At 50.2% G+C, this 20000-nt stretch overlaps 2 protein-coding genes across 3 annotated transcripts in view; both read right to left on the reverse strand.

Moving 5' to 3' along the window:
* Nucleotides 1-2638: 2638 nt before the first annotated feature.
* Nucleotides 2639-8184, reverse strand: LOC134039915 (serine/arginine repetitive matrix protein 1-like). 2 transcript variants are annotated; one of them, XR_009932839.1, is made up of 6 exons: nt 7757-8184; nt 4659-7538; nt 4410-4503; nt 3482-3531; nt 3052-3155; nt 2639-2979 (listed from the first exon to the last, which is right to left on the reverse strand). XR_009932839.1 is itself a non-coding variant. In XM_062486110.1 (5 exons), the coding sequence occupies exons 2-5, from the start codon at nt 7494-7496 to the stop codon at nt 3114-3116; spliced, it is 3024 nt and encodes a 1007-aa protein (XP_062342094.1). In that variant the 5' UTR covers nt 7497-7538; nt 7757-8184; the 3' UTR covers nt 2639-3113. The 2 variants fall into 2 exon arrangements, 1 of the variants encoding a protein (XP_062342094.1); XM_062486110.1 differs by having other exon boundaries at nt 2639-3155.
* Nucleotides 8185-8301: 117 nt separating this feature from the next.
* Nucleotides 8302-20000, reverse strand: part of LOC134034147 (uncharacterized) — a 16803-nt gene continuing 5104 nt past the window's right edge. Inside the window, exons 8-19 of the mRNA XM_062478519.1 lie at nt 18156-18260; nt 17690-17746; nt 17414-17482; nt 16135-16224; nt 15911-16020; nt 12054-15567; nt 11648-11795; nt 11347-11464; nt 10332-10491; nt 10041-10142; nt 9380-9466; nt 8302-9253 (exon numbers count right to left, since the gene is read on the reverse strand). Of these exons, the coding sequence (XP_062334503.1) occupies nt 9095-9253; nt 9380-9466; nt 10041-10142; nt 10332-10491; nt 11347-11464; nt 11648-11795; nt 12054-15567; nt 15911-16020; nt 16135-16224; nt 17414-17482; nt 17690-17746; nt 18156-18260 (4719 nt within the window). The 3' untranslated portion in view covers nt 8302-9094. The remainder of the gene's footprint in view (nt 9254-9379; nt 9467-10040; nt 10143-10331; nt 10492-11346; nt 11465-11647; nt 11796-12053; nt 15568-15910; nt 16021-16134; nt 16225-17413; nt 17483-17689; nt 17747-18155; nt 18261-20000) is intronic.

Here is a 20000-nt window from a genome sequence, read left to right on the forward strand (position 1 = left end):
GTGAGGGGATGAAGAACATCTCCACCTGTCCTTTTACACTGAGCCCTGGACTCTGCTGTCTGTGGGTCCCCTTCAGTTATTAGACTGTACTGAACTATTATGTACTGTACTGTGCTAACTGACTATAATGTACTGTACTGTAATGTAGCTATCCAGACCTGAGGACAGGATTACACAGGAAAGTCAAGCAGAACCGCCTCAGAGCGATAAACCGTCTATTATGAATGTTGCTAAAGAGTAGATCAGGACTCCTCACCTTCAAGCAATATGTCCATCGTCCAAGTCTTAATTAGGGAGATGAAGATGAAGCAAAAAAGTAGACTTTGTGACTGTTTCCTTGCTTCTGTAACGGTGATTCAGAGAGTGAAAGAGCCAGAGGCATCACATTTAGAGTTTTTTTTCTGCTCTGCTCTAACCAATGTGTGCTGTCACAATGTCATTGGTTTGTTTTTGTTTATACTATTTATTTGAGTGCTGTCATAATCATAACGTACTGTATATGTTATTTCTATTTATTTGGAAAAACGTCATCAAACATTTGTCATATTTTGATGTATTGTTGTGTTTTTTGTTCTGGATGTTGTTTGTGCTCGTCATCAGCCATTTTGAAAAAGGAACCTCACTGCTTGTTAGGTTATTTAGAGTAAAACTTTCAAATATAGACTTCCATGGAAGCATCTATGATTTGATAGAGAAGATTAGTCTGCCTGTGTGGTATCAGTTGTGAATGGACAAGCTGAACTGAATCTTTTTTACTTGCATGGTTTAAGAAGAAAATGTGGAATCTGAAGTTTAATGTGAACGTAAAGAAGAAAAAAAAATGAATTGTGGAAATTATTGCAGTGACTTTTATTTATTCCTATAGCACAAATGTACTGTACATGATTTGATATTATTCTCAAACTTGTAGAGCTGAAAGTAAAATTCATCATTTGTATACAGTGTACTACTTATTCAGTTTTGAAGTTTAGCAAACACACAAGGACCTGACATGCCCTCAAGACAACCGATGAAGCGGCCAAAGACCCTTTTTCTTCATATACGTTTATATTTAGTTTTCTGTTTTGAGGTGATTTACCTTCCAGATAGGGACTCCTCCAGGGAATGGAGAACAGACTAGTTCCCCCTCTAGACTACGCTTTCTCCAACTCGACATTTGGAATATAATCTCTCTTTGTGTGTGTTGTGTTTGCATGAATCCATATTGCTCTCACGGAAGGGTGTGGAAATAAAAACATGTCTGTGGAGATAAAACCTTGTTGAGTTGTTATGTTGTGTAGAGCTGTGTGGGGTTACTGGGTTATTTAATACTGCACTACACTTCGATCAAGACTCGAGTTCCACTACTGAATCGAGCAGAATGAAGCACCTCTCTCGTGTTGAAGTGGAAATCTTGTCATTAGCAGAAACTGCCGAGCCCATGTCTTATTCAGATGACTCCCCAGAACATCTTCCTCTGACTTCCTCTCCACCCAGTTGTTATTAAATATGCAATAAAGCCACCAGAAAACAGATGACAGCACTGACGATACTAGTTACTAGCTGACGAGTACTACTGTCCTGTCCGGCCTATGAAGGAAGGAAGGCAGTGCATAGCGCACCTGAGAGCACCTGTGACGGACAGTACATCTGTGGGTTTGACGCACCATGCTGTGAGGAAGGAGTCAGGTGGCTGAGCGGTGAGGGATTCGGGCTAGTAATCCGAAGGTCGCCAGTTCGATTCCCCGGTCATGCCGACTGACGTTGTGTCAGGGAACTTCACCCTACTTGCCTCGGGGGAATGTCACTGTACTTACTGTAAGTCGCTCTGGATAAGAGCGTCTGCTAAATGACTAAATGTAAATGTACTGTCAGCCTCGTTATGTGAGAGAGAGAGAGAGAATCTGAGGGCAGTCTCATCCTGGATCTCTGCATCCTTGCACTACGTCTGGGGAAGGGAAGGATGGAAAGGAGGGAGGAAAGAGAGGGGATTTAGAGACAGAAGAGGAGGGAGACAAGGAGGAGAGATTTGTCTTTCAAGCTTCCTGTGGAGGCATGCCTGCTGTGTTGCAGAGATAGCGGGGAGGAGGAAGGGATGGAAGGATGGAGCTACGGGGGGAGGGGATGAGATGAAAGGAGTCAGTCGGCTGCGGCTGTCAGTCCTGGGCGCACAGATAACACTGGACCGAGAAAACAACACCGTCTACACATACGAGAGAGGGCAAGATGGAGAGAGAGAAATAGAAGGAGGGTTTAGAGAAAGAGATAATGACATGGAATGGAGAGGGTGACAGTAATGAAGAGGACAACAAAGGGAGAGAGGAAGAGTTGATATTAGAGCAAGAGAGACAGGACATGGGGGGAGGGAGAGGGACAGAGTGTAGTGTTGTGGCCCACTTGCATAAATACAGCTTTGCAAAAACACACCAGTACTCCATTATCATCTATCTGTCCTGAATCACCCCGATCAACTAGACTAGAGCGATTAGTCATCCTAGTGTGAGTACAGCTACTCAAACACCACAGTCCATCACTATCCTGTGTATAGATTGTGTTGGTGTTTAAGGTCTGAATACGGTATGTATTCAATATGGTACTTTCTCAATACACCGTATATGCTACTTATTAACAAGTACGTATGACATCACAAGATAATAAGTACATCAATAAATCCTTTATTACATTAAAGACCACTGGAACGAGTACAGACATCCACCATCAATACTGCATTAATTTAAATAACTCACCAACAATCAAAACTGCAATATAAACACACTTAGACACACCAGCGGACTGGGGTGTCGAATCTTCCTCTCTCTCTCTGAGTGCTGTGTTCCTGGGGTTGCAGGTCAGTATTGAACTGAACGGATGTTGTGATAAGGTCCAGTAGTTAGTTCCTAAGTATATCTGTGGTAGTGGTGTGTCCACACACACTCCTATGAGAGGTCTGGATCCAGTCAATGCCTAGGTCCAGTTCTAGAGCCGGGGAAAGTTCTAGAGGCGGGGACAGTTCTAGAGCCGGGGACAGTTCTAGAGGCGGGGACAGTTCTAGAGGCGGGGACAGTTCTAGAGCCATGTCTAGGCCCAGATCAAGGCCCAGGTCACTTCTATGTCTGGCAGTGGTTTCCTGTTTGTCATCTGTAGCACTGTCTGGTCACACCTTGGAATGTTTTGTTCTGGTTGACACAAACACACACACACACACACACACACCAGATAAATAATGATGCCATTGCACTGTTGTATATGCAAAGACATTGGATACGCCAGTTCTGTACCATGTTTATGGATTTTTGGAACCACAACGTTGGTCCCCAACTTTGTTTACTTAGTTTGATAATGTGAGATAGATCAAGGGTAAAGTGATCTCAGCGTGTCACGGCAAATCGACTTGTTTTTGTATTCACTCCACAGAGATAAACCTGGTGTGCAAACACAGAAAGAAAACAACACAAATCCTACATTACGTTAACAGTTTACATCTGTCACTAGAGGGAGTTACCTTGTGCTTCGGACATCTCATAGAGAAATTGTCTTCGTTGAGTGCACATCCTGCATTAGCGAGAGAGGGAGGGAGAAACAGAGGCAAGGAGAGACAGAGAGAGGAGGTGTCAGTGAAACAGTATTTACTCACTTCACAAACTGTTCTTTGCAGACACGTTCACAGCATGCTTCCCACACACACAAGAAACACACCACCCACACACTCATCTCTCTCTCCATCCCTCTCTCTATCCCTCTATCTGCCCCTCTACATATCCTCTCTCTGTATCCTTTCATTCTCGATCCCTCTCTCACTGTCCAACTTTCTCTCAATCCCTGTACCCTCTTCTTCTCTCTACCTCCATCCCTCTCTTTCCATGCAACATCTGTCTCTTAACCAGCCGACTGCAACATTTCCATGAAAGCAGTACATGATGCCAGCTCAGCTGTTACAGTACAGCAGCAGCTACTCTGACATGTGAGAGAGAAACCCTTCCTTCTGCATCCTCCGGAACAGTTGGAACCAAATCCTGTCGTTCAAAAGGAACTCAAACTCAAACTACTGTGGTTGTTTGTCACACTAGTCTGACATGGAGGCAGGCAGCTATTGAGAGATAAGTAGGTAGGCTGGTAGTTAGGTAGGCACTGTAGAGAGATAAGTAGGTAGGCTGGTAGGTAGGTAGGCACTGTAGAGAGATAAGTAGGTAGGCTGGTAGGTAGGTAGGTAGGCACTGTAGAGAGATAAGTAGGTAGGCTGGTAGGTAGGTAGGTAGGCACTGTAGAGAGATAAGTAGGTAGGCTGGTAGGACTGTGGGGAAGTAGGCAGGAAGGCAGGTAGGAGGATAAGAACGTAGAAAGACAGGCAGGTAGGCAGGCAGGCAGGCAGAAGGCTCAGCAGTGGGGTGTGCATGTAGGCGGGGAGGTAGACTGGAGAGTTGGAGTCTCACCTGACTGGCAGGCACACTTGTAGTGGTACTTGGTGGGACAGCTCTTGATGAAGCACCCCATGGTTGCTCCTGGCCTGCCGCAGGCCGTACACACCTGAGGAACATGCAGAGCAGTCACACACAAAAACTGACGACAAAGATTTCTCTGAGGATGATAAACAATCCTAAAAAATGTAATTGAAAAAATTATATATTTATATACACATGCAGCATAGTAGCATTGATTAGGGTACGTTGGGTTTCACTCACTGTCTCTCTGGCCAGCCTCACAGCTTCATCCAGCCCATAGAGCATCCCTTTGACCAGGAACACCCCTGCTGACCAGACCCCACAGTCCTCATGAACCCAGCGCTCCCCAGGACTTTGTGTGGGTTCTGGTGCTGGTCCAGGACTGTGTGTGGGTTGTAGTGTTGGTCCAGGACTGTGTGTGGGTTCTGGTGCTGGTCCAGGACTTTGTGTCGGTTCTGGTGCTAGTCCAGGACTGTGTGTGGGTTCTGGTGCTGGTCCAGGACTTTGTGTGGGTTCTGGTGCTGGTCCAGGACTGTGTTTGGGTTGTAGTGTTGGTCCAGGACTGTGTGTGGGTTCTGGTGCTGGTCCAGGACTGTGTGTGGGTTCTGGTGTTGGTCCAGGACTGTGTGTGGGTTCTGGTGTTGGTCCAGGATAGTGAGTGGGTTCTGGTACTAGTCCAGGATAGTGAGAGGGTTCTGGTACTAGTCCAGGATAGTGAGAGGGTTCTAGTGCTGGTCCAGGATAGTGAGAGGGTTCTAGTGCTGGTCCAGGATAGTGAGTGAGTTCTGTTGTTGGTAGAGGACTGTGTGTGGGTTGTGGTTCTGGCCCGGGGCTGTGAGGGGGTTCTAGTCCAGGTCTAGGGCTGTGAGCTCCAGAACCACCAGTCCACAGCGGTCTGTCTGGCGGCATCACTGAACCCTCCCCATCACTGCCCACCACTATCTTGGACTCCTCCTCTCCAGCCTCGTCCACAGGTCTGTGGCCGTTACTGGGGCCATGCCAGCCGTTCTCCGCTCCCGGTAGATGAGCCCTGTAATCTGGAGCCGGTTTGTTGTGGTTCTGCTGTTGACTCTGGGCCCGAGGGTGGTTCTGGTCCCCCAGCCCTGGTCCGCTGGGGTAGTACGGCCCATGGAGGTCCCCCAAACCCATGGTGTTGGCCGAGCTTCCACACAGACAGCACACCTGGGAGGACTCTCCCCGGCTCCGGGAGCAGATGCGACCCAGCTTGAAGCAGGACGTCCTGGGGACCAGTCCAGATAGAGACCCAGACCCAGCAGCGCCCTGGGGCTGCCCCCCCCTCACACCCTGCTCCTCTTCCTGGTAGTTGACCACCGTGCACTCCCTCCGCTCCACGTGGATGAACGGACAGAAGTTGTCCGACTTGTGCTCCTTCCTCTCTCTGGTCCTGGCATACCTCAGCTGGATCTCCGGTTCCTGAGGGGAGAAGAGAGAGCAGGAGGGGGGCCCGCTGAACGCCGGCTTGTGTTTCTTCCTTCGTGGACGGGCAGCTGGAGTTTTTGTTTTGCTGGCTGTTTTGATGGCTGTTTTGCTGGCTGTTTTGCTGGGGGTTGCCGCTCTGTTGGCAGGGGGGGGTTTTGCTGGCTGCTTGGCCGACGGGGGGGCACTCTGGCAAGGTTTACGCTTGGTCAGCCTTTTCCTGCTCCCAGAGGGAGAGAGGGGAGGCAGGGGCTTACAGTGAACCTCTAGAGGAGAGGCTGGGAGGCTGGACTGTGACCGAGCTTGTGAGCCAAGAGAGAGGCCCCTTTGGAGTTTGGGGAGTGTGGAGGGAGTGTGTCTGTCTGAGGGAGCCTCCCCGACCATCCTGCGGCCTACATCAGAGTCCTCCGACTCCGGGGCCAGAGAGACGGCAGGCTGGGGCCAGGCGTCGTCCTCCTCCGAACTGGACTGCCTCTCTGTGGAGTCCATCATGTCTCCGGAGTCGTAGCTCTCGCTGTGCATGCTCAGGCTGAGGCTCCTGCTGTGCATCTTGGCCCCGCGGCTGTACACCGTCCTGGTGGGGGTGTGTACGGGCGAGGAGGCGGTTTTAGGAGCCCTGGGGCTACGGCGGAGGCCCCAGGTCTGGGGGGCTCTGGGCTGGGAAGAGAGGCTCCTCGGTGGGGCCGCGTCTTCTCCTTGGTGTCTCCTGACATAAAGGCGCGGAGGGAGAGAGTCCGACCCGCTCTTGTGGTTCGTCACAGGCACTTCCATCACGTCGCTGTCGTCGCTGGAGATGTCCACGGGCGAGCCCGGGCAGTCGGCGTAGACCAGCTGGGAAAGGTGGACGACAGGCTTGCTGTGGAGCAGCACGTCCCTGGTGCTGTAGGAGGAGTCGTCCGAGTAGGTGCTGTCTGGGCTGGGGGAGCGGTGGGACGGTGGCAGCAGGAAACAGCCCAGCCCCTCATTCAGGGAGGAGGCCGTCGCGTGGGACAGAGGGTCCACTATGGGACAGTCTCTCTCTATGGAACTCGTGCAGTCTCTGTCCAGGGAGCTGCAGGGGCTGGCGGAGTCCTCCTGAGAGACAAGGGCGTCGTCCTGCGCAGTGGAGACCAGGTAGATGACGTCAGAGTCACTCTGGCTGTCCTCTCCCCCGCTGCTCTCTGGGCTGGGGCTGTCTGATTGGTCGGGGTCGTACGACCTGGGGTTCCAAAGGCCCCCGCCGCCGCCACTCCGGGGCCCGGTACGGAAAGGGTCCGGACCCACGCCCTGGGAAAGCGTCCTGTTGGAGCCGGGGTGTATACCTCCGTTTACTGCACACTGGACCCCTCCCTCCAGCCTGGCATCCACACCTGGACCCGGGGGCATCGCCCCAGCCTCCCCTCCCCCCACACTGTGGCTGATTCCTGGGAGAGGTGAGGGAGATCTGTGAGAGAGGAGAGACCTGGATCTGGTTCCATAGGATGAGATCCTGAAGGCTGGGTCTGGGTGTGAGTGAGCGGGAGCAGGGTGGGGCTTGGTCCCGGGGTGGTTCTGAGGGCGGTTGGTTGCTGGGTTACAACTCCTAGTCAGGCGGTTGTGCCAGCTAAGCTGTTTTGCCAGTCCCAGGTCTGCAGAACTCATCTGACTCCTTGACAGATCCATGGCAACTGGAGAGCAGTCTTGAGAAGAACTTCTGTTTAATCTCTGCAAAAACAAGCCCACAGACAGAATACTTAACTATAAACCAGGACATTGCACTGGTACACCAACGACTGCTTGTTTATTTTCTAAATGTTTACTCTAAACAAAAAATTCACAACTACGAAACAACTTTTTGTTTCCGAGTACATTCACTTGACACCATGATATTTGTCATAGTTTATTGTGCTGTACCGTGACACTCCGGATCTTTGGGTACTCACCGCTGGACGGTACCTGCTCTAGGTCGCTGGGTCCTGTTTAGCTGGCTTACCAGGGAACCTAGCTGGCTTGAGGATGTTTTTCCAGCTACCGTTGTATCCACCCCATTCCGTCAGAGCAATGTAAAGAACAACGACAAAGATGCAGCATTTTGTGCGCCGAACCTGTGTTGACAAGAACTCCACTTGTCTCCAACTGACTAGTATAGCTAGCTAGCGTGCTAGCACATCATGTATTCCAAAGAAATTGACAGTTTAACATCTGGAAACGAGCCGAACCATTGCATTATGTTTTGCAAGGGTTTCTAGACTACGCAGGTATCCTATTTTGTTAAAACAACTGGTTCTGCTGGGTGGTTTACAATCAGCTATGTAGCTAGCATCGCTAGCATTCCGAAGTGCCTCGGAAAGCGTTGCATTCTGGGAGGTAGAGTCGGTTTCCTCCGGGATTTCAACGGTGGAAAGTGATAATGGAGTTAGATCCAGTCCGTGAAACAGATCACACATTTACACCGATTTTTAAAAATGTATTATTTAATAATATTTTATTATACTATGATAGAAGATAATAATAAGACAATACATATCATTATTTCTCGTTCATGAAAACAATTATGTACGAATCATACAGTCTAAATGGAGGACTTCGAAAACAAGAGTAACCTAAAGCGCTGGGGTGACGAAGTATCATTTAAATAATTATTTAACTCTCAAACAGATTTACAAATACAATAAAAAACATTTTAGAAAAAAACTGGCCCTAGGTAGAGGAGGGAATGAGTGAAGGAGGGTGGAGGTGGGCTTTAGCCAGATAAAAGTTGTATCACACACACTGTTATGTAAACACTGCAGGAACACGTTGCTCCTTTTTTATCCTCAGAAGGAAATCTCTAGCAATATCTGTGAGATGATGACTTGAAACACGCTTTAAAAAAATGCTGCTATTAAATGTCCTACAGGTTAATAATATTGTATTATATTTGAAGATGTTTTAAATGAAAGAAATCTCCAGATGAACAACTGAAAGGCAACCTTCAAGTTGTGTGTGGTGCCATTGTAACCAAGTTCAATAGGTTGAACTCACTCCTCTGTGAAAAATACCGCCCACCTGTACTGTTGAATTGCAGGCTGTTCGCTGCGTGCTAAAGCGTGGTATGAGTGAGTCAGAGGACTCAAGATCGACCCCAGAGAGTGTGATGGATGGATGGATAAATGCATATATGGATGGATAAAACTGTATTGATGTACAAGGGAATTTGCATCTGTACAACAGCAGTGAACAGGAATAACTGGACATTTTTTATAAAGAAATTGTGACATAAGTGATGAAGCATTGTGGTTCTAACAGGTTCCATTGTGTGTGTGTCCAGCCTCCACCAGCGCTTTGTGAGCCAGCTGGAGGTTCTCTCTGAGCATGCTCAGATCTCTGGTGGCCCGGGTTCTGAACATGCCCAGCTCAGCGGAGAGGTCCTGGTACTGCTCTACGGCTTCTTTCTGATCCTAAGAGACACACAGACACACGCACACACACACACACACACAGTTAACCCAGTCATACACGAGATAACACTGTATCGATGACTAAGAGTTAACAGGTTGTTGATGTTTGTGATGCTTTGCCTTCACCATGTGGGCTGTCTCTAACTGGTCCCGGAGGAAGATCATCTCCTGCTTCACACACTGAAGCTCACTCTCCGTCACTGTCAGTCTGATCTGAGGGACAGACAGACACAGACATACAGTTATACAGACACAGATATACAGTTATACAGACAGACAGAAAGAGATACAGTTATACGGACAGACAAACAAGCATAGAGACATAAGACAGTTGGACATCCAGACACAAACATGGATAGACAAACACAACACAGGCAGTTTTACAGACAGACTGACTCACAGACACACAGACTGACCAAAGGACAAATAAGTATCAATTGAGAGGCAGACTCGTCTTAGTAACCTTTCGTCTTAGTAACAGTCAAGCAGGAAGCCACAGTTCCTATGTTCTTCAGCATATCAGTGAGCTTCTGTCAGTGAAGTTTTATATACAGTATGACCCTGATGTTTTTTCAAATGTCGGTAAGGTTCTATCGAATGTCAGTGAGAATGTTTAGTGCTGGATCATCTTCCTGATTGTGTTCGTAGTGTTCAGAGGGACACCTTGTGTTGGTTTACAACACCAAACACGTGACATCATTCATGGACATAAAAGGTTGGTTTATACTCTTTTAGAGTCAAGTAGTCAATATTGTGTCTCCTAGATGATTTCAGAACATCCACTGACCTCCAGCTCTTCATGGTGCTGGTCCTGGCAGGGGAGGGTGGACCTCTGGAGGGCCGAGGAACACAGTCTGGTGATCTCTGCTGCTAGCTGGGCGCTTAGCTCCTGCAGGGCGAACAGGAAGGGTATGAGTGTCTAAGGATATCTGCAGGATACTGGTTTACAGTGTGTGACAGTCTGTCAGAGGTGATTCTAAAAACAATGTGAGCTGTGGTGTCTCTGACACGTGGTGTATGTGTGTGTATGCCACCCGGTAGTGTGTGTAACATGCGTTTGTGTGTGTGTGTGTGTGACCTGGTTGCGTGTGCGCAGGTGATGGTTGTCCTTCTGGCTCCTCCCCAGGGCGTGTCTGTGGGATTCCAGGGTCTGTTCCAGGTCCACAGCTTCCACACACCTGAGGCAGTACTGCTGGGACAACACCTCCAGCTCCCGTTGGCAGGAACCCAGCTCCTCACTGCAGAACACACACACGCAGGCGTGGCAGAAAATCATACACACGAGCAAGAACACGCATACACAAGCACGTCCCAGACACAAACACAAGCACATGCCACACACACACACACTGACGTTAAATTCAATACAAAGAACAGAAGTGGGTCTGAGAAATCTCACAAGAAGGAAATGTTCGACCTAGCTGAGTATACAGATGGAAGGGGACATACATACGATCAGATGGAAGGAGGCAGACAGACAGACAGACAAGCAGACAGTCAGAGAGACAGACAGATAGACAGGCAGACAGCCAGAGCCAGGAACACAGCAGTGCGGGTGCCAAAAGACACAGCAGACTAAACATTCCTTCCTACATCCTCAGCTGTCACTGGTACAGAGACACAGCCGGTCCTGTCAGCCAGCTGCACTGTCAGCTAACTGTGACTGCTACTGCTCCTGTTGCTGTTCCAGGTCAGTGTGTTACCTGTGCTGTCTGCACATGTCCTCCAGGTCAGAGTGTTACCTGTGCTGTCTGCACATGTCCTCCAGGTCAGTGTGTTACCTGTGCTGTCTGCACATGTCCTCCAGGTCAGAGTGTTACCTGTGCTGTCTGCACATGTCCTCCAGGTCAGAGTGTTACCTGTGCTGTCTGCACATGTCCTCCAGGTCAGAGTGTTACCTGTGCTGTCTGCACATGTCCTCCAGGTCAGTGTGTTACCTGTGCTGTCTGCACATGTCCTCCAGGTCAGAGTGTTACCTGTGCTGTCTGCACATGTCCTCCAGGTCAGAGTGTTACCTGTGCTGTCTGCACATGTCCTCCAGGTCAGAGTGTTACCTGTGCTGTCTGCACATGTCCTCCAGGTCAGAGTGTTACCTGTGCTGTCTGCACATGTCCTCCAGGTCAGAGTGCCCTCTGCTGCGGTGCTCCTGGACGGCTCTCTGAACCTCTCTCTCCAGCTCCACACGGTAGGCGCTCTTCATGGCTGCAATAGCTGACAACAGGATTTAGACCCCTTAGAAACAGACACACACTTGCAGACACACGCACACACACAGAGACCCTTTCTCTCACACATACACAAACACTTCACACACAGATCCCCCCCACGTCTCTCTCTATCTCTCTCTCACACACACACACACACACACTCTCACACACACACACAGGCCTGTACCAGTGACAGTAGCAGCGGTCTCCTCCTCCAGCAGTCGGTCTCTCTCTCTCCGCAGGGTGGCCAGCTCTCGCTGGTGTCTCTGGCTCAGCTCCTCCAACACTCTCTGGTGAGACTCTTCCATGGAGGTCAAGCCCTGCTTATAGCTGCTCTGTAGAGAGAGAGGGGAGGGAGGCAGATTAAATCATTGATTGGTTGATTTATTTATTTGTTGATTGGTAATTGGTTGATTGATTTATTGGCTGGTCAGTGATGAGTTGATTAAGAGAGATATTCTAAGAAGGGGAATGTATTATCAAACATGAGGTATTGGTAAACTGTTTATATGAACTGAAATGATAATATGATATTGGTTATTGATTATATTATATTCATTTGTATAATCTAAAAAGACAGCAAACAGTCCTACCTTTAGCCTCTCTATATCCTGTTCTTGTTTCAGTTGCAGAGATACCATACTCCCATCATGCTCTGCTCTCATCTCCTCCAACACCAGAGAGAGACCCATCTCCAGATCCCTCACTCTGGCCCGCAGTGACAACACATCTTCTTCCTGTTTAAGGCTTCCCACTTCCTGTCCCCTCTCCACCTGCTCATCACCGTGTCCCCGTGGGCAGTCTGAGGTGTTTGTAAGAGACTCAACAATGACTTCTTCCACTGGCACGTTGTCTATAACTGACCCTTCTTCCTGTAGCCTCCCAAGCCCTTGTCCGTCATTTAAAACGGTCCCCTCTTTCTTAGGGTCCCTAGCCTCCATTTGACCTGAAACGTCTTGGGTGGTCCTCTCTGTCAACTGCTCCTCCGCTGGTTCCAGTACCTCTGTGACAGGTTCCCATGAGCCCCTGCCCTGCCCCAGCTGAGGACCGGCCCCTTCATGACCTCCTGGACCCCACCTCGGCGCCCCCAGTTCATCCAGGCTGCCCCTCATCCCCCGGTCCCCCCTCCCCAGGCTGAGGCAGCGTCTGCAGGGCAGAGAGGGGGAGAGGAGGGCCTGTCTGGTCCTCTGGTCCTCTCTCTGGTGCTGGGCCTGCAGCATGCTGATCAGGTAGGCAGTGAGGGTCTCTACAGCAGCTAGGTGAGCGATGGACAACCCGGGGGACTGAAGACTGGGCAGCTTGCTTAGCCTGGTCGCCATGAACCAGAGCTGATCATTGGATGGACTTCTGGGCCGGAGCTGCTCATTGGCTGAGCACCTGAGCGAGCACACAATGTGGTTGAGCAGTGACATCTTCACCCGGGTGACCTCCGTGAAGCGACCGCTGATGATGTCATTTGTGTCCGTCGATGTCATTGTGATGTCATCCGTGTCATTCTCTCCGATGTACGACATACCACTCTCCTTGTCAGGGCCTATGTCTGAGTCTTTAGAAGGCCTGTTGCAGTTCATTCCGTCCCCCCCTGAACCAGTGTCTGTGTGTGTCTGTGTGAGACTGTAAGCTAACAACAGCATCTGCTTCTCAACCACCACCCGTTCTACCACCTCACTGAGAACCAGCCTGTCTGGCCGTCCCTCCCCCTCCCTCTCCTGGGATTGGTTACCCTTCAGATCAATCAGCAGCGTGGCCCAAAACTCCTCCTCTAGCCGCAGCTGATTGGCCACAGTCAGCTTGACTTTATCCTCCTCTCCGTCCAGCGCCACCTTGACCAGGCTCATGCTTGACCTGTCAATCATCTCCAGGACTCCACCCATAACTCTAGACCTCAGCACCATCTCCTCCACCACTTTCTGTAACCTTCCGTCCTCTGACTCTGATGAACCCGATTGTCGCCATGCCTCCTGTCGTCTGCCCTTCTCTCCTCTGTCCTCCTCCATCCTACTCTCCTTCTCTAGCTCTCCATGTAACCTCCATATGACCTCGGTCTCTGAAACTGCAGTACTCTGAGTCTGCAGCCTCTCTGCCTCTGCATCCCTCTCTACCTGCAGCGCTGAGTCCTCCTGTGTCTGCAGCTCCGGGTCTGCAGTGTCGTAGTTCTCCTCTCCCAACACTTTCTCCTCCTCCTCCGCCGCCTCCTCCTCCTTTAGGCCTATATCCTCCTTCTCCCTAATAACCTTCTCTTTCACTTTCTCCTCTACCCTTTTCCAGTCTTCCTCCTCCTCTTCCTCCTCCTCCTCCTCCTCCTCCTGCTCCTCTTCCTCTTCCTCTTCCTCCTCCCCTGTCTCAGGGGAGCAGCTCAGGCCCTGCAGCATGGCCTCTCTGACCTGCAGCCGAGTCTCGGTGTCCCTCAGACGATCTTCAAGGGAGGCGAGGAGGAACTGGGCCTCTTGCAGCTGGTGGGTCCTCTGGCGCAGCTCTGCCTCCAGGCCCTCCGCCTCCAGGCCCTCAGCCCTTACCCGACTGGCCAGCTTCTCCTCCAGGGAACCTTGGGGCTTGCTCAGCCTGACGGACAGCTCCGCTCTCAGCCTCTCTATCTCCCTGTCTGCCTCGGTCAGCTGGTTCACCATCTCCTGGTTGCGCTGGTCCAGAGCCTGGTTCTGCCTGGTTAGCAGGGATACTTCCTGGGCCAGCTGTCCCACTGAGAGGCCTGGCTCTGGGCTCGAGCCTGGGTCCGGACCTGGGTCTGTCTGCTCCTCTCTGGACCTGAAGTCCTCATAGATGTTGACGTTGTCAGCCAGTTTCTTGGACATCTGCCCAGTCACCTCCATGACGGGTAGATCAGAGCTCCATGCTCTTCTGCCTGTGTCGGTCTCTGGCCTCGATGCCCCCCGCTGATGCCCTCCTCTGTCCAGCGTTGTATCCAGGTCAGGCCCTCTGCTCAGTCCGCTTTGCCCAGAATGAGGTTGAGGGGCATGGGGGAGCTCACTGTCCAGGACTGGGGAGGATGTGGGGGTGAGAGCCAGCTCAGAGCAGACTGGGGTCCATCCCCCTAGCTCCTGCAAGTTACCCTCAGCATCATGAAGCCAGATGCTGGGAGGTTTAGGGTCTGAGTATTGTGGAATATGACTGGTTGAGACTGGCGTAGGCGAGACAAGCTGTTCCCTATTGGCTAAGGCTGACGGGAGGAAGTCAAGCTGGTTGGATGAGACTGGTTCAGAGGAGCTAGGAGGTTCCTGGTTGGTTGAGAGCGACTGTGCGAGGTCCAGCTGTTGCTGCTGGTTTTGTCGGATCACATCCTGCTGCAGCAGGACCTGGCTGGTCTCCTGGTAAACCAGGTGATCTGTGTACTGGTCTTCATGTTGTGATGGTACAGCACTGGGAGGGTCCGAATCTAATGGTACAGTCCTGGGGGGTTCAGAGTTTAATGGTACAGTCCTTCGGGTCTCTGCCTGTAATGGTACGGTCTTGTCCTCTCTGAAGACAGTTCTCTCCACCTGCTGCCAGCACCTCTCTATCTCCTCCTGGACCCTCCTCTGTGCCTGGGGGCAGCAGAGGGAAGCACCCTCCTCTCTGCTGCCATCCAGATCCAGCTCCCAGCCCAGAGGGAAGCCCAGCACGCTCTCGTACCTCCTCCTCCTGTCCTCACGCCTCTTCCTCCCATCCTGCTCCCAGAGACCTATCCAGGCCGGGGCTGGAGCTGGGGCTGGGGCTGGATCAGAGATAGAGGCTGGGGCTGGATCAGAGATAGAGGCTGGGGCTGGAGCAGAGATAGAGGCAGGGGCTGGATCAGAGATAGAGGCTGGGGCTGGGGCTGGAGCAGAGATAGAGGCAGGGGCTGGATCAGAGATAGGGGCTGGAGCTGGCATTGAGGCTGGGGTGGGTGAAGGCGTTAGCTGGGCCAGGGGCCTGAACTCGGCCCAGTCAAATGTCTTGGAGCGTCCCTCCTGCCTCCTCTCCCGCACCCGGCTCTGTCTGGTGCTCAGCCCCAGGCCTAGGGCTCCCTCCCTGGGCTTCGGACCGCTGTCTGTGGGCCGGGACTCCTGGGTCACATCAGGCCTGGGGAGGACCTCCGGAGGGCTGCAGGGGGGACGCGGGCCCGGAAGGCTGCTTCACAAACCCAGAGCAGAGAGGAGGTGACATGACGTACTATAACCCCTCAGATTAGACTAGCCCAAAATCCTGCCAGCAGTTGTAGTGGATTGCTCGCTGTCACTGAAGCTATAGTAACATGAGCACATAGACAAGTTATTGTCAGTAATGTTGCAGTGAGGTTATAACTTTCTGGTTGTGTATTACTAAGGATTGAGGGAGGGGGGATTCAGAGGGACTGAGGGTAGATACTGTAATACTGTAGTGTCCTGTAGACACTTTGTAGATAATATAGACAGCATATAGATTCTGTTTGTGTGCCAGCTCTTAACCATCTCGTTTCCCAGCGGTGTTGATGTACCTGGCCACGTCGGGGGCGTTGAACGGACGCACGTTCTTCATGAGGGCCTGGATCCAGTTCCTCCGGATGCCCGCCGTCATGGCCGACAGCGTGTGCACACACTGCAGGGTCTGTAGGCAGGGGCAGGAACACAGCACGGAGAGACGGTTCAGTAGTTATAATAAAGTACAATATGATGTGATGATGCGTATGAATACTGAATAAGGAAAGTGAGGAGGACTGACGTGGATCTGGAAGCCGTAGTTCCTGGGGACCTGGTACTCAGACACACCGTGACAGTCCGTCAGGTCGATCTCTCCGTCCAGGTATGAGGCCTGCCCAGAGAACAGACACCAGACAAGATGTTAGAGAGACAAGATGTTAGAGATATAAGCTGTCTCAGAGAGACAAGATGTTAGAGAGACAAGCTGTCTCGACAAGCTGTCTCAGAGAGACAAGATGTTAGAGAGACAAGCTGTCTCGACAAGCTGTCTCAGAGAGACAAGATGTTAGAGAGACAAGCTGTCTCGACAAGCTGTCTCAGAGAGACAAGATGTTAGAGAGACAAGCTGTCTCGACAAGCTGTCTCAGAGAGACAAGATGTTAGAGAGACAAGCTGTCTCAGAGAGACAAGATGTTAGAGAGACAAGCTGTCTCGACAAGCTGTCTCAGAGAGACAAGATGTTAGAGAGACAAGCTGTCTCGACAAGCTGTCTCAGAGAGACAAGATGTTAGAGAGACAAGCTGTCTCGACAAGCTGTCTCAGAGAGACAAGATGTTAGAGAGACAAGCTGTCTCGACAAGCTGTCTCAGAGAGACAAGATGTTAGAGAGACAAGCTGTCTCAGAGAGACAAGATGTTAGAGAGACAAGCTGTCTCGACAAGCTGTCTCAGAGAGACAAGATGTTAGAGAGACAAGCTGTCTCGACAAGCTGTCTCAGAGAGACAAGATGTTAGAGAGACAAGCTGTCTCGACAAGCTGTCTCAGAGAGACAAGATGTTAGAGAGACAAGCTGTCTCGACAAGCTGTCTCAGAGAGACAAGATGTTAGAGAGACAAGCTGTCTCGACAAGCTGTCTCAGAGAGACAAGATGTTAGAGAGACAAGCTGTCTCGACAAGCTGTCTCAGAGAGACAAGATGTTAGAGAGACAAGCTGTCTCGACAAGCTGTCTCAGAGAGACAAGATGTTAGAGAGACAAGCTGTCTCGACAAGCTGTCTCAGAGAGACAAGATGTTAGAGAGACAAGCTGTCTCGACAAGCTGTCTCAGAGAGACAAGATGTTAGAGAGACAAGCTGTCTCGACAAGCTGTCTCAGAGAGACAAGATGTTAGAGAGACAAGCTGTCTCGACAAGCTGTCTCAGAGAGACAAGATGTTAGAGAGACAAGCTGTCTCGACAAGCTGTCTCAGAGAGACAAGATGTTAGAGAGACAAGCTGTCTCGACAAGCTGTCTCAGAGAGAGTGGTTAGTGAGATCAAGCCTGCTCACAGAGATCAACTGATAAGCATCCACACCAACTTGCCTCTTCTGCCAGAGAGTCCTTGTAGTAAAGAAGACTGTCCGCAGAGAGAACAAACCAGAACTTCCTCCACTAGGGGGCGGTAGAGACAACATATTTTTAATGTTAAGTACGTACACTCACTTGTGTAAGAAATCATGAATATAATTCAAATGTATTAAGCTGTAACTCAATACATTTAAATTGGTATAAATATAATAATACAATTTTTCTGCTTGAGGGTTTATGACACTAAAACATAATGTGAGTGGCTGATCCAGCTAAATGAACATGATCTACCTGGTCCTCCTGGTCTAATTTGACCATCCATCCTTTCTTGAAGTTTAGTAGATCAGGCTGTAAGGAAGGTGGGTTAGTGTTCAGACTAGAAGGTCAGAGGTCACTGGACAACAATGGGTTTAATATTTGAACAATTCAAATGGCTTCTCTTCTACTACGGAAGTTTATATTTCAGCAAACATATTTTCATGTTCACCCAGAAACACTCCCATACACACTGATCCACACCCAACCACACACACACACACACACACACACTTATCTACACCCAAACACACACACACACTCATCTACACCTGGACACACTCATACACACTCAACAACACCCAGACAAACCCACACCCATACACACACTCACACATACACATACTGACACACACACTCATCCACACCCAGATAGACACACACACACACACACACTCTCCACCCTCGCACACACACCCTCCACGCACGCTCGCACCCCCACCGTCATGGTGGACTCGGTGGTTCTACGGTCCAGAGACTTGGCCCTCCTCTGAGGAGGCGGGAGGGAGAGCTGGGGGGCCGGGCCCTCTGCACAGGACTGCAGCTTCTGGAGGAGACGACAGAAACTGGTTAGAGAGGTTCAGAAACACTCAAACCAGGAGAGAAAGATCCAGAAACACTCAAACCAGGAGACAGAGATCCAGAAACACTCAAACCAGGAGACAGAGATCCAGAAACACTCAAACCAGGAGACTGAGATCCAGAAACACACTAACAAAGAGAGAAAAATCCAGAAACACTCAAACCAGGAGAAAATTATCCAGAAACACTCAAACCAGGAGACAGAGATCCAGACACTCATCCAAACATTTACATTTACATTTTAGTCATTTAGCAGACGCTCTTATCCAGAGCGACTTACAGTAAGTACAGGGACATTCCCCCGAGGCAAGTAGGGTGAAGTGCCTTGCCCAAGGACACAACGTCAGTTGGCATGACCGGGAATCGAACTGGCAACCTTCGGATTACCAGCCCGATTCCCTCACCGCTCAGCCACCTGACTCCCTAAACACTCATCTTAATACTTAAAGTACACCTACACACACACAAAAGGTTGCTTCAAAGTCTAAATGCCCTTTGGCTAGAAACTAAAGACAGAAGCTTCATTTACTATATGATTCTGTCATCAGAACACTCTTTATTCACTCCACTTATTTGCCTCCCTCTCTCCCTCTCCTCTTTTCTCTTTTCCCCTCTCTCTCCCTCTGGCATCATCTCTCCCTCTCATTCTTATGCTTTTTTTCTCTTTCTTACATAATTCTTTAAATAGAACGAAGATAACGTAATAGCTACAAAGTCTTCTCTGTTTGTACTTAGTCACTGAACACTCAACACTGAACACGCACACACACACACACACACAAACACTATACAAACCTCCATCCGGGAAAGAGGACAAGTCTGTAGTCTCTCTCCCCCCCCCCCCCAAACCCCCTTCCATCACACAGAGGGTGTTGTGTTTTTGTCAAAGACAGTGTTGTGTTGGTGTGAGAGACAACAGTTAGTCACCTCCTTAATCAGTAGGACCCAGTCAGACAACATGGAAACTGACATCCACAAACAGATGTTCCCTAGGGCGGCATGTCTAATGGGTTGAGCACACACACACACACACACACATTCAGTCATTTAGCAGACGCTCTTATCCAGAGCGACTTACAGTAAGTACATACAGGACATTCCCGAGGCAAGTAGGGTGAAGTGCCTTGCCCAAGGACACAACGTCATTTTTCACAGCCGGGAATCGAACCAGCAACCTTATGATTACTAGCCCAATTCCCTAACCGCTCAGCCAGCTGACACACCCACACACACACACACACACACACACACCCACAAGCACACACTCCAAACAGTATCCAGCCTTGGAACATATCTGTTAGAGGAATGTTATCCTGAAATTACAGTACAGGGAACAGAACAAGAACAAGAACAGAGAACAGGACTCAAAAAAACCTGTAAGCCTCAGGAAACTGACACGCACACCTGCACGCACACACACACACACCCGCACACACTCGCGCAAACACACACACTAGTGCACACACGCACACGTACACACACGTACACACACACAAACACAATATTAAATGAATCACCTCCCCTCCCTCTGTATGCACGCAGGAACACGTCAGGACAAGGCCTGTGTTTTCCATGCATCACATGCCTAACCCTCATCGCCTCATCAAACCCACACACACACATACGATTGTGCTGAATGCCAGAGTAGAGCCTCTCTCACACATACACACATAAACACAATGCTGTTTGAGCTGTGAAGTGACAT

Source organism: Osmerus eperlanus, chromosome 2 (assembly GCF_963692335.1).
Source record: "Osmerus eperlanus chromosome 2, fOsmEpe2.1, whole genome shotgun sequence".
Classification (NCBI taxonomy): domain Eukaryota; kingdom Metazoa; phylum Chordata; class Actinopteri; order Osmeriformes; family Osmeridae; genus Osmerus; species Osmerus eperlanus.

What these genes read in the sequence shown, in the direction of transcription:
- LOC134039915 (XM_062486110.1), bottom strand. Translation starts at nt 7,496, where the DNA reads ATGGATCTGTCAAGGAGTCAGATGAGTTCTGCAGACCTGGGACTGGCA. An exon ending in TGAGGCTGGCCAGAGAGACA is followed by an intron (nt 4,504 to 4,658) that starts GTGAGTGAAACC and finishes CATGTTCCTCAG; the next exon opens with GTGTGTACGGCCTGCGGCAG. An exon ending in CAAGTGTGCCTGCCAGTCAG is followed by an intron (nt 3,532 to 4,409) that starts GTGAGACTCCAA and finishes TCGCTAATGCAG; the next exon opens with GATGTGCACTCAACGAAGAC.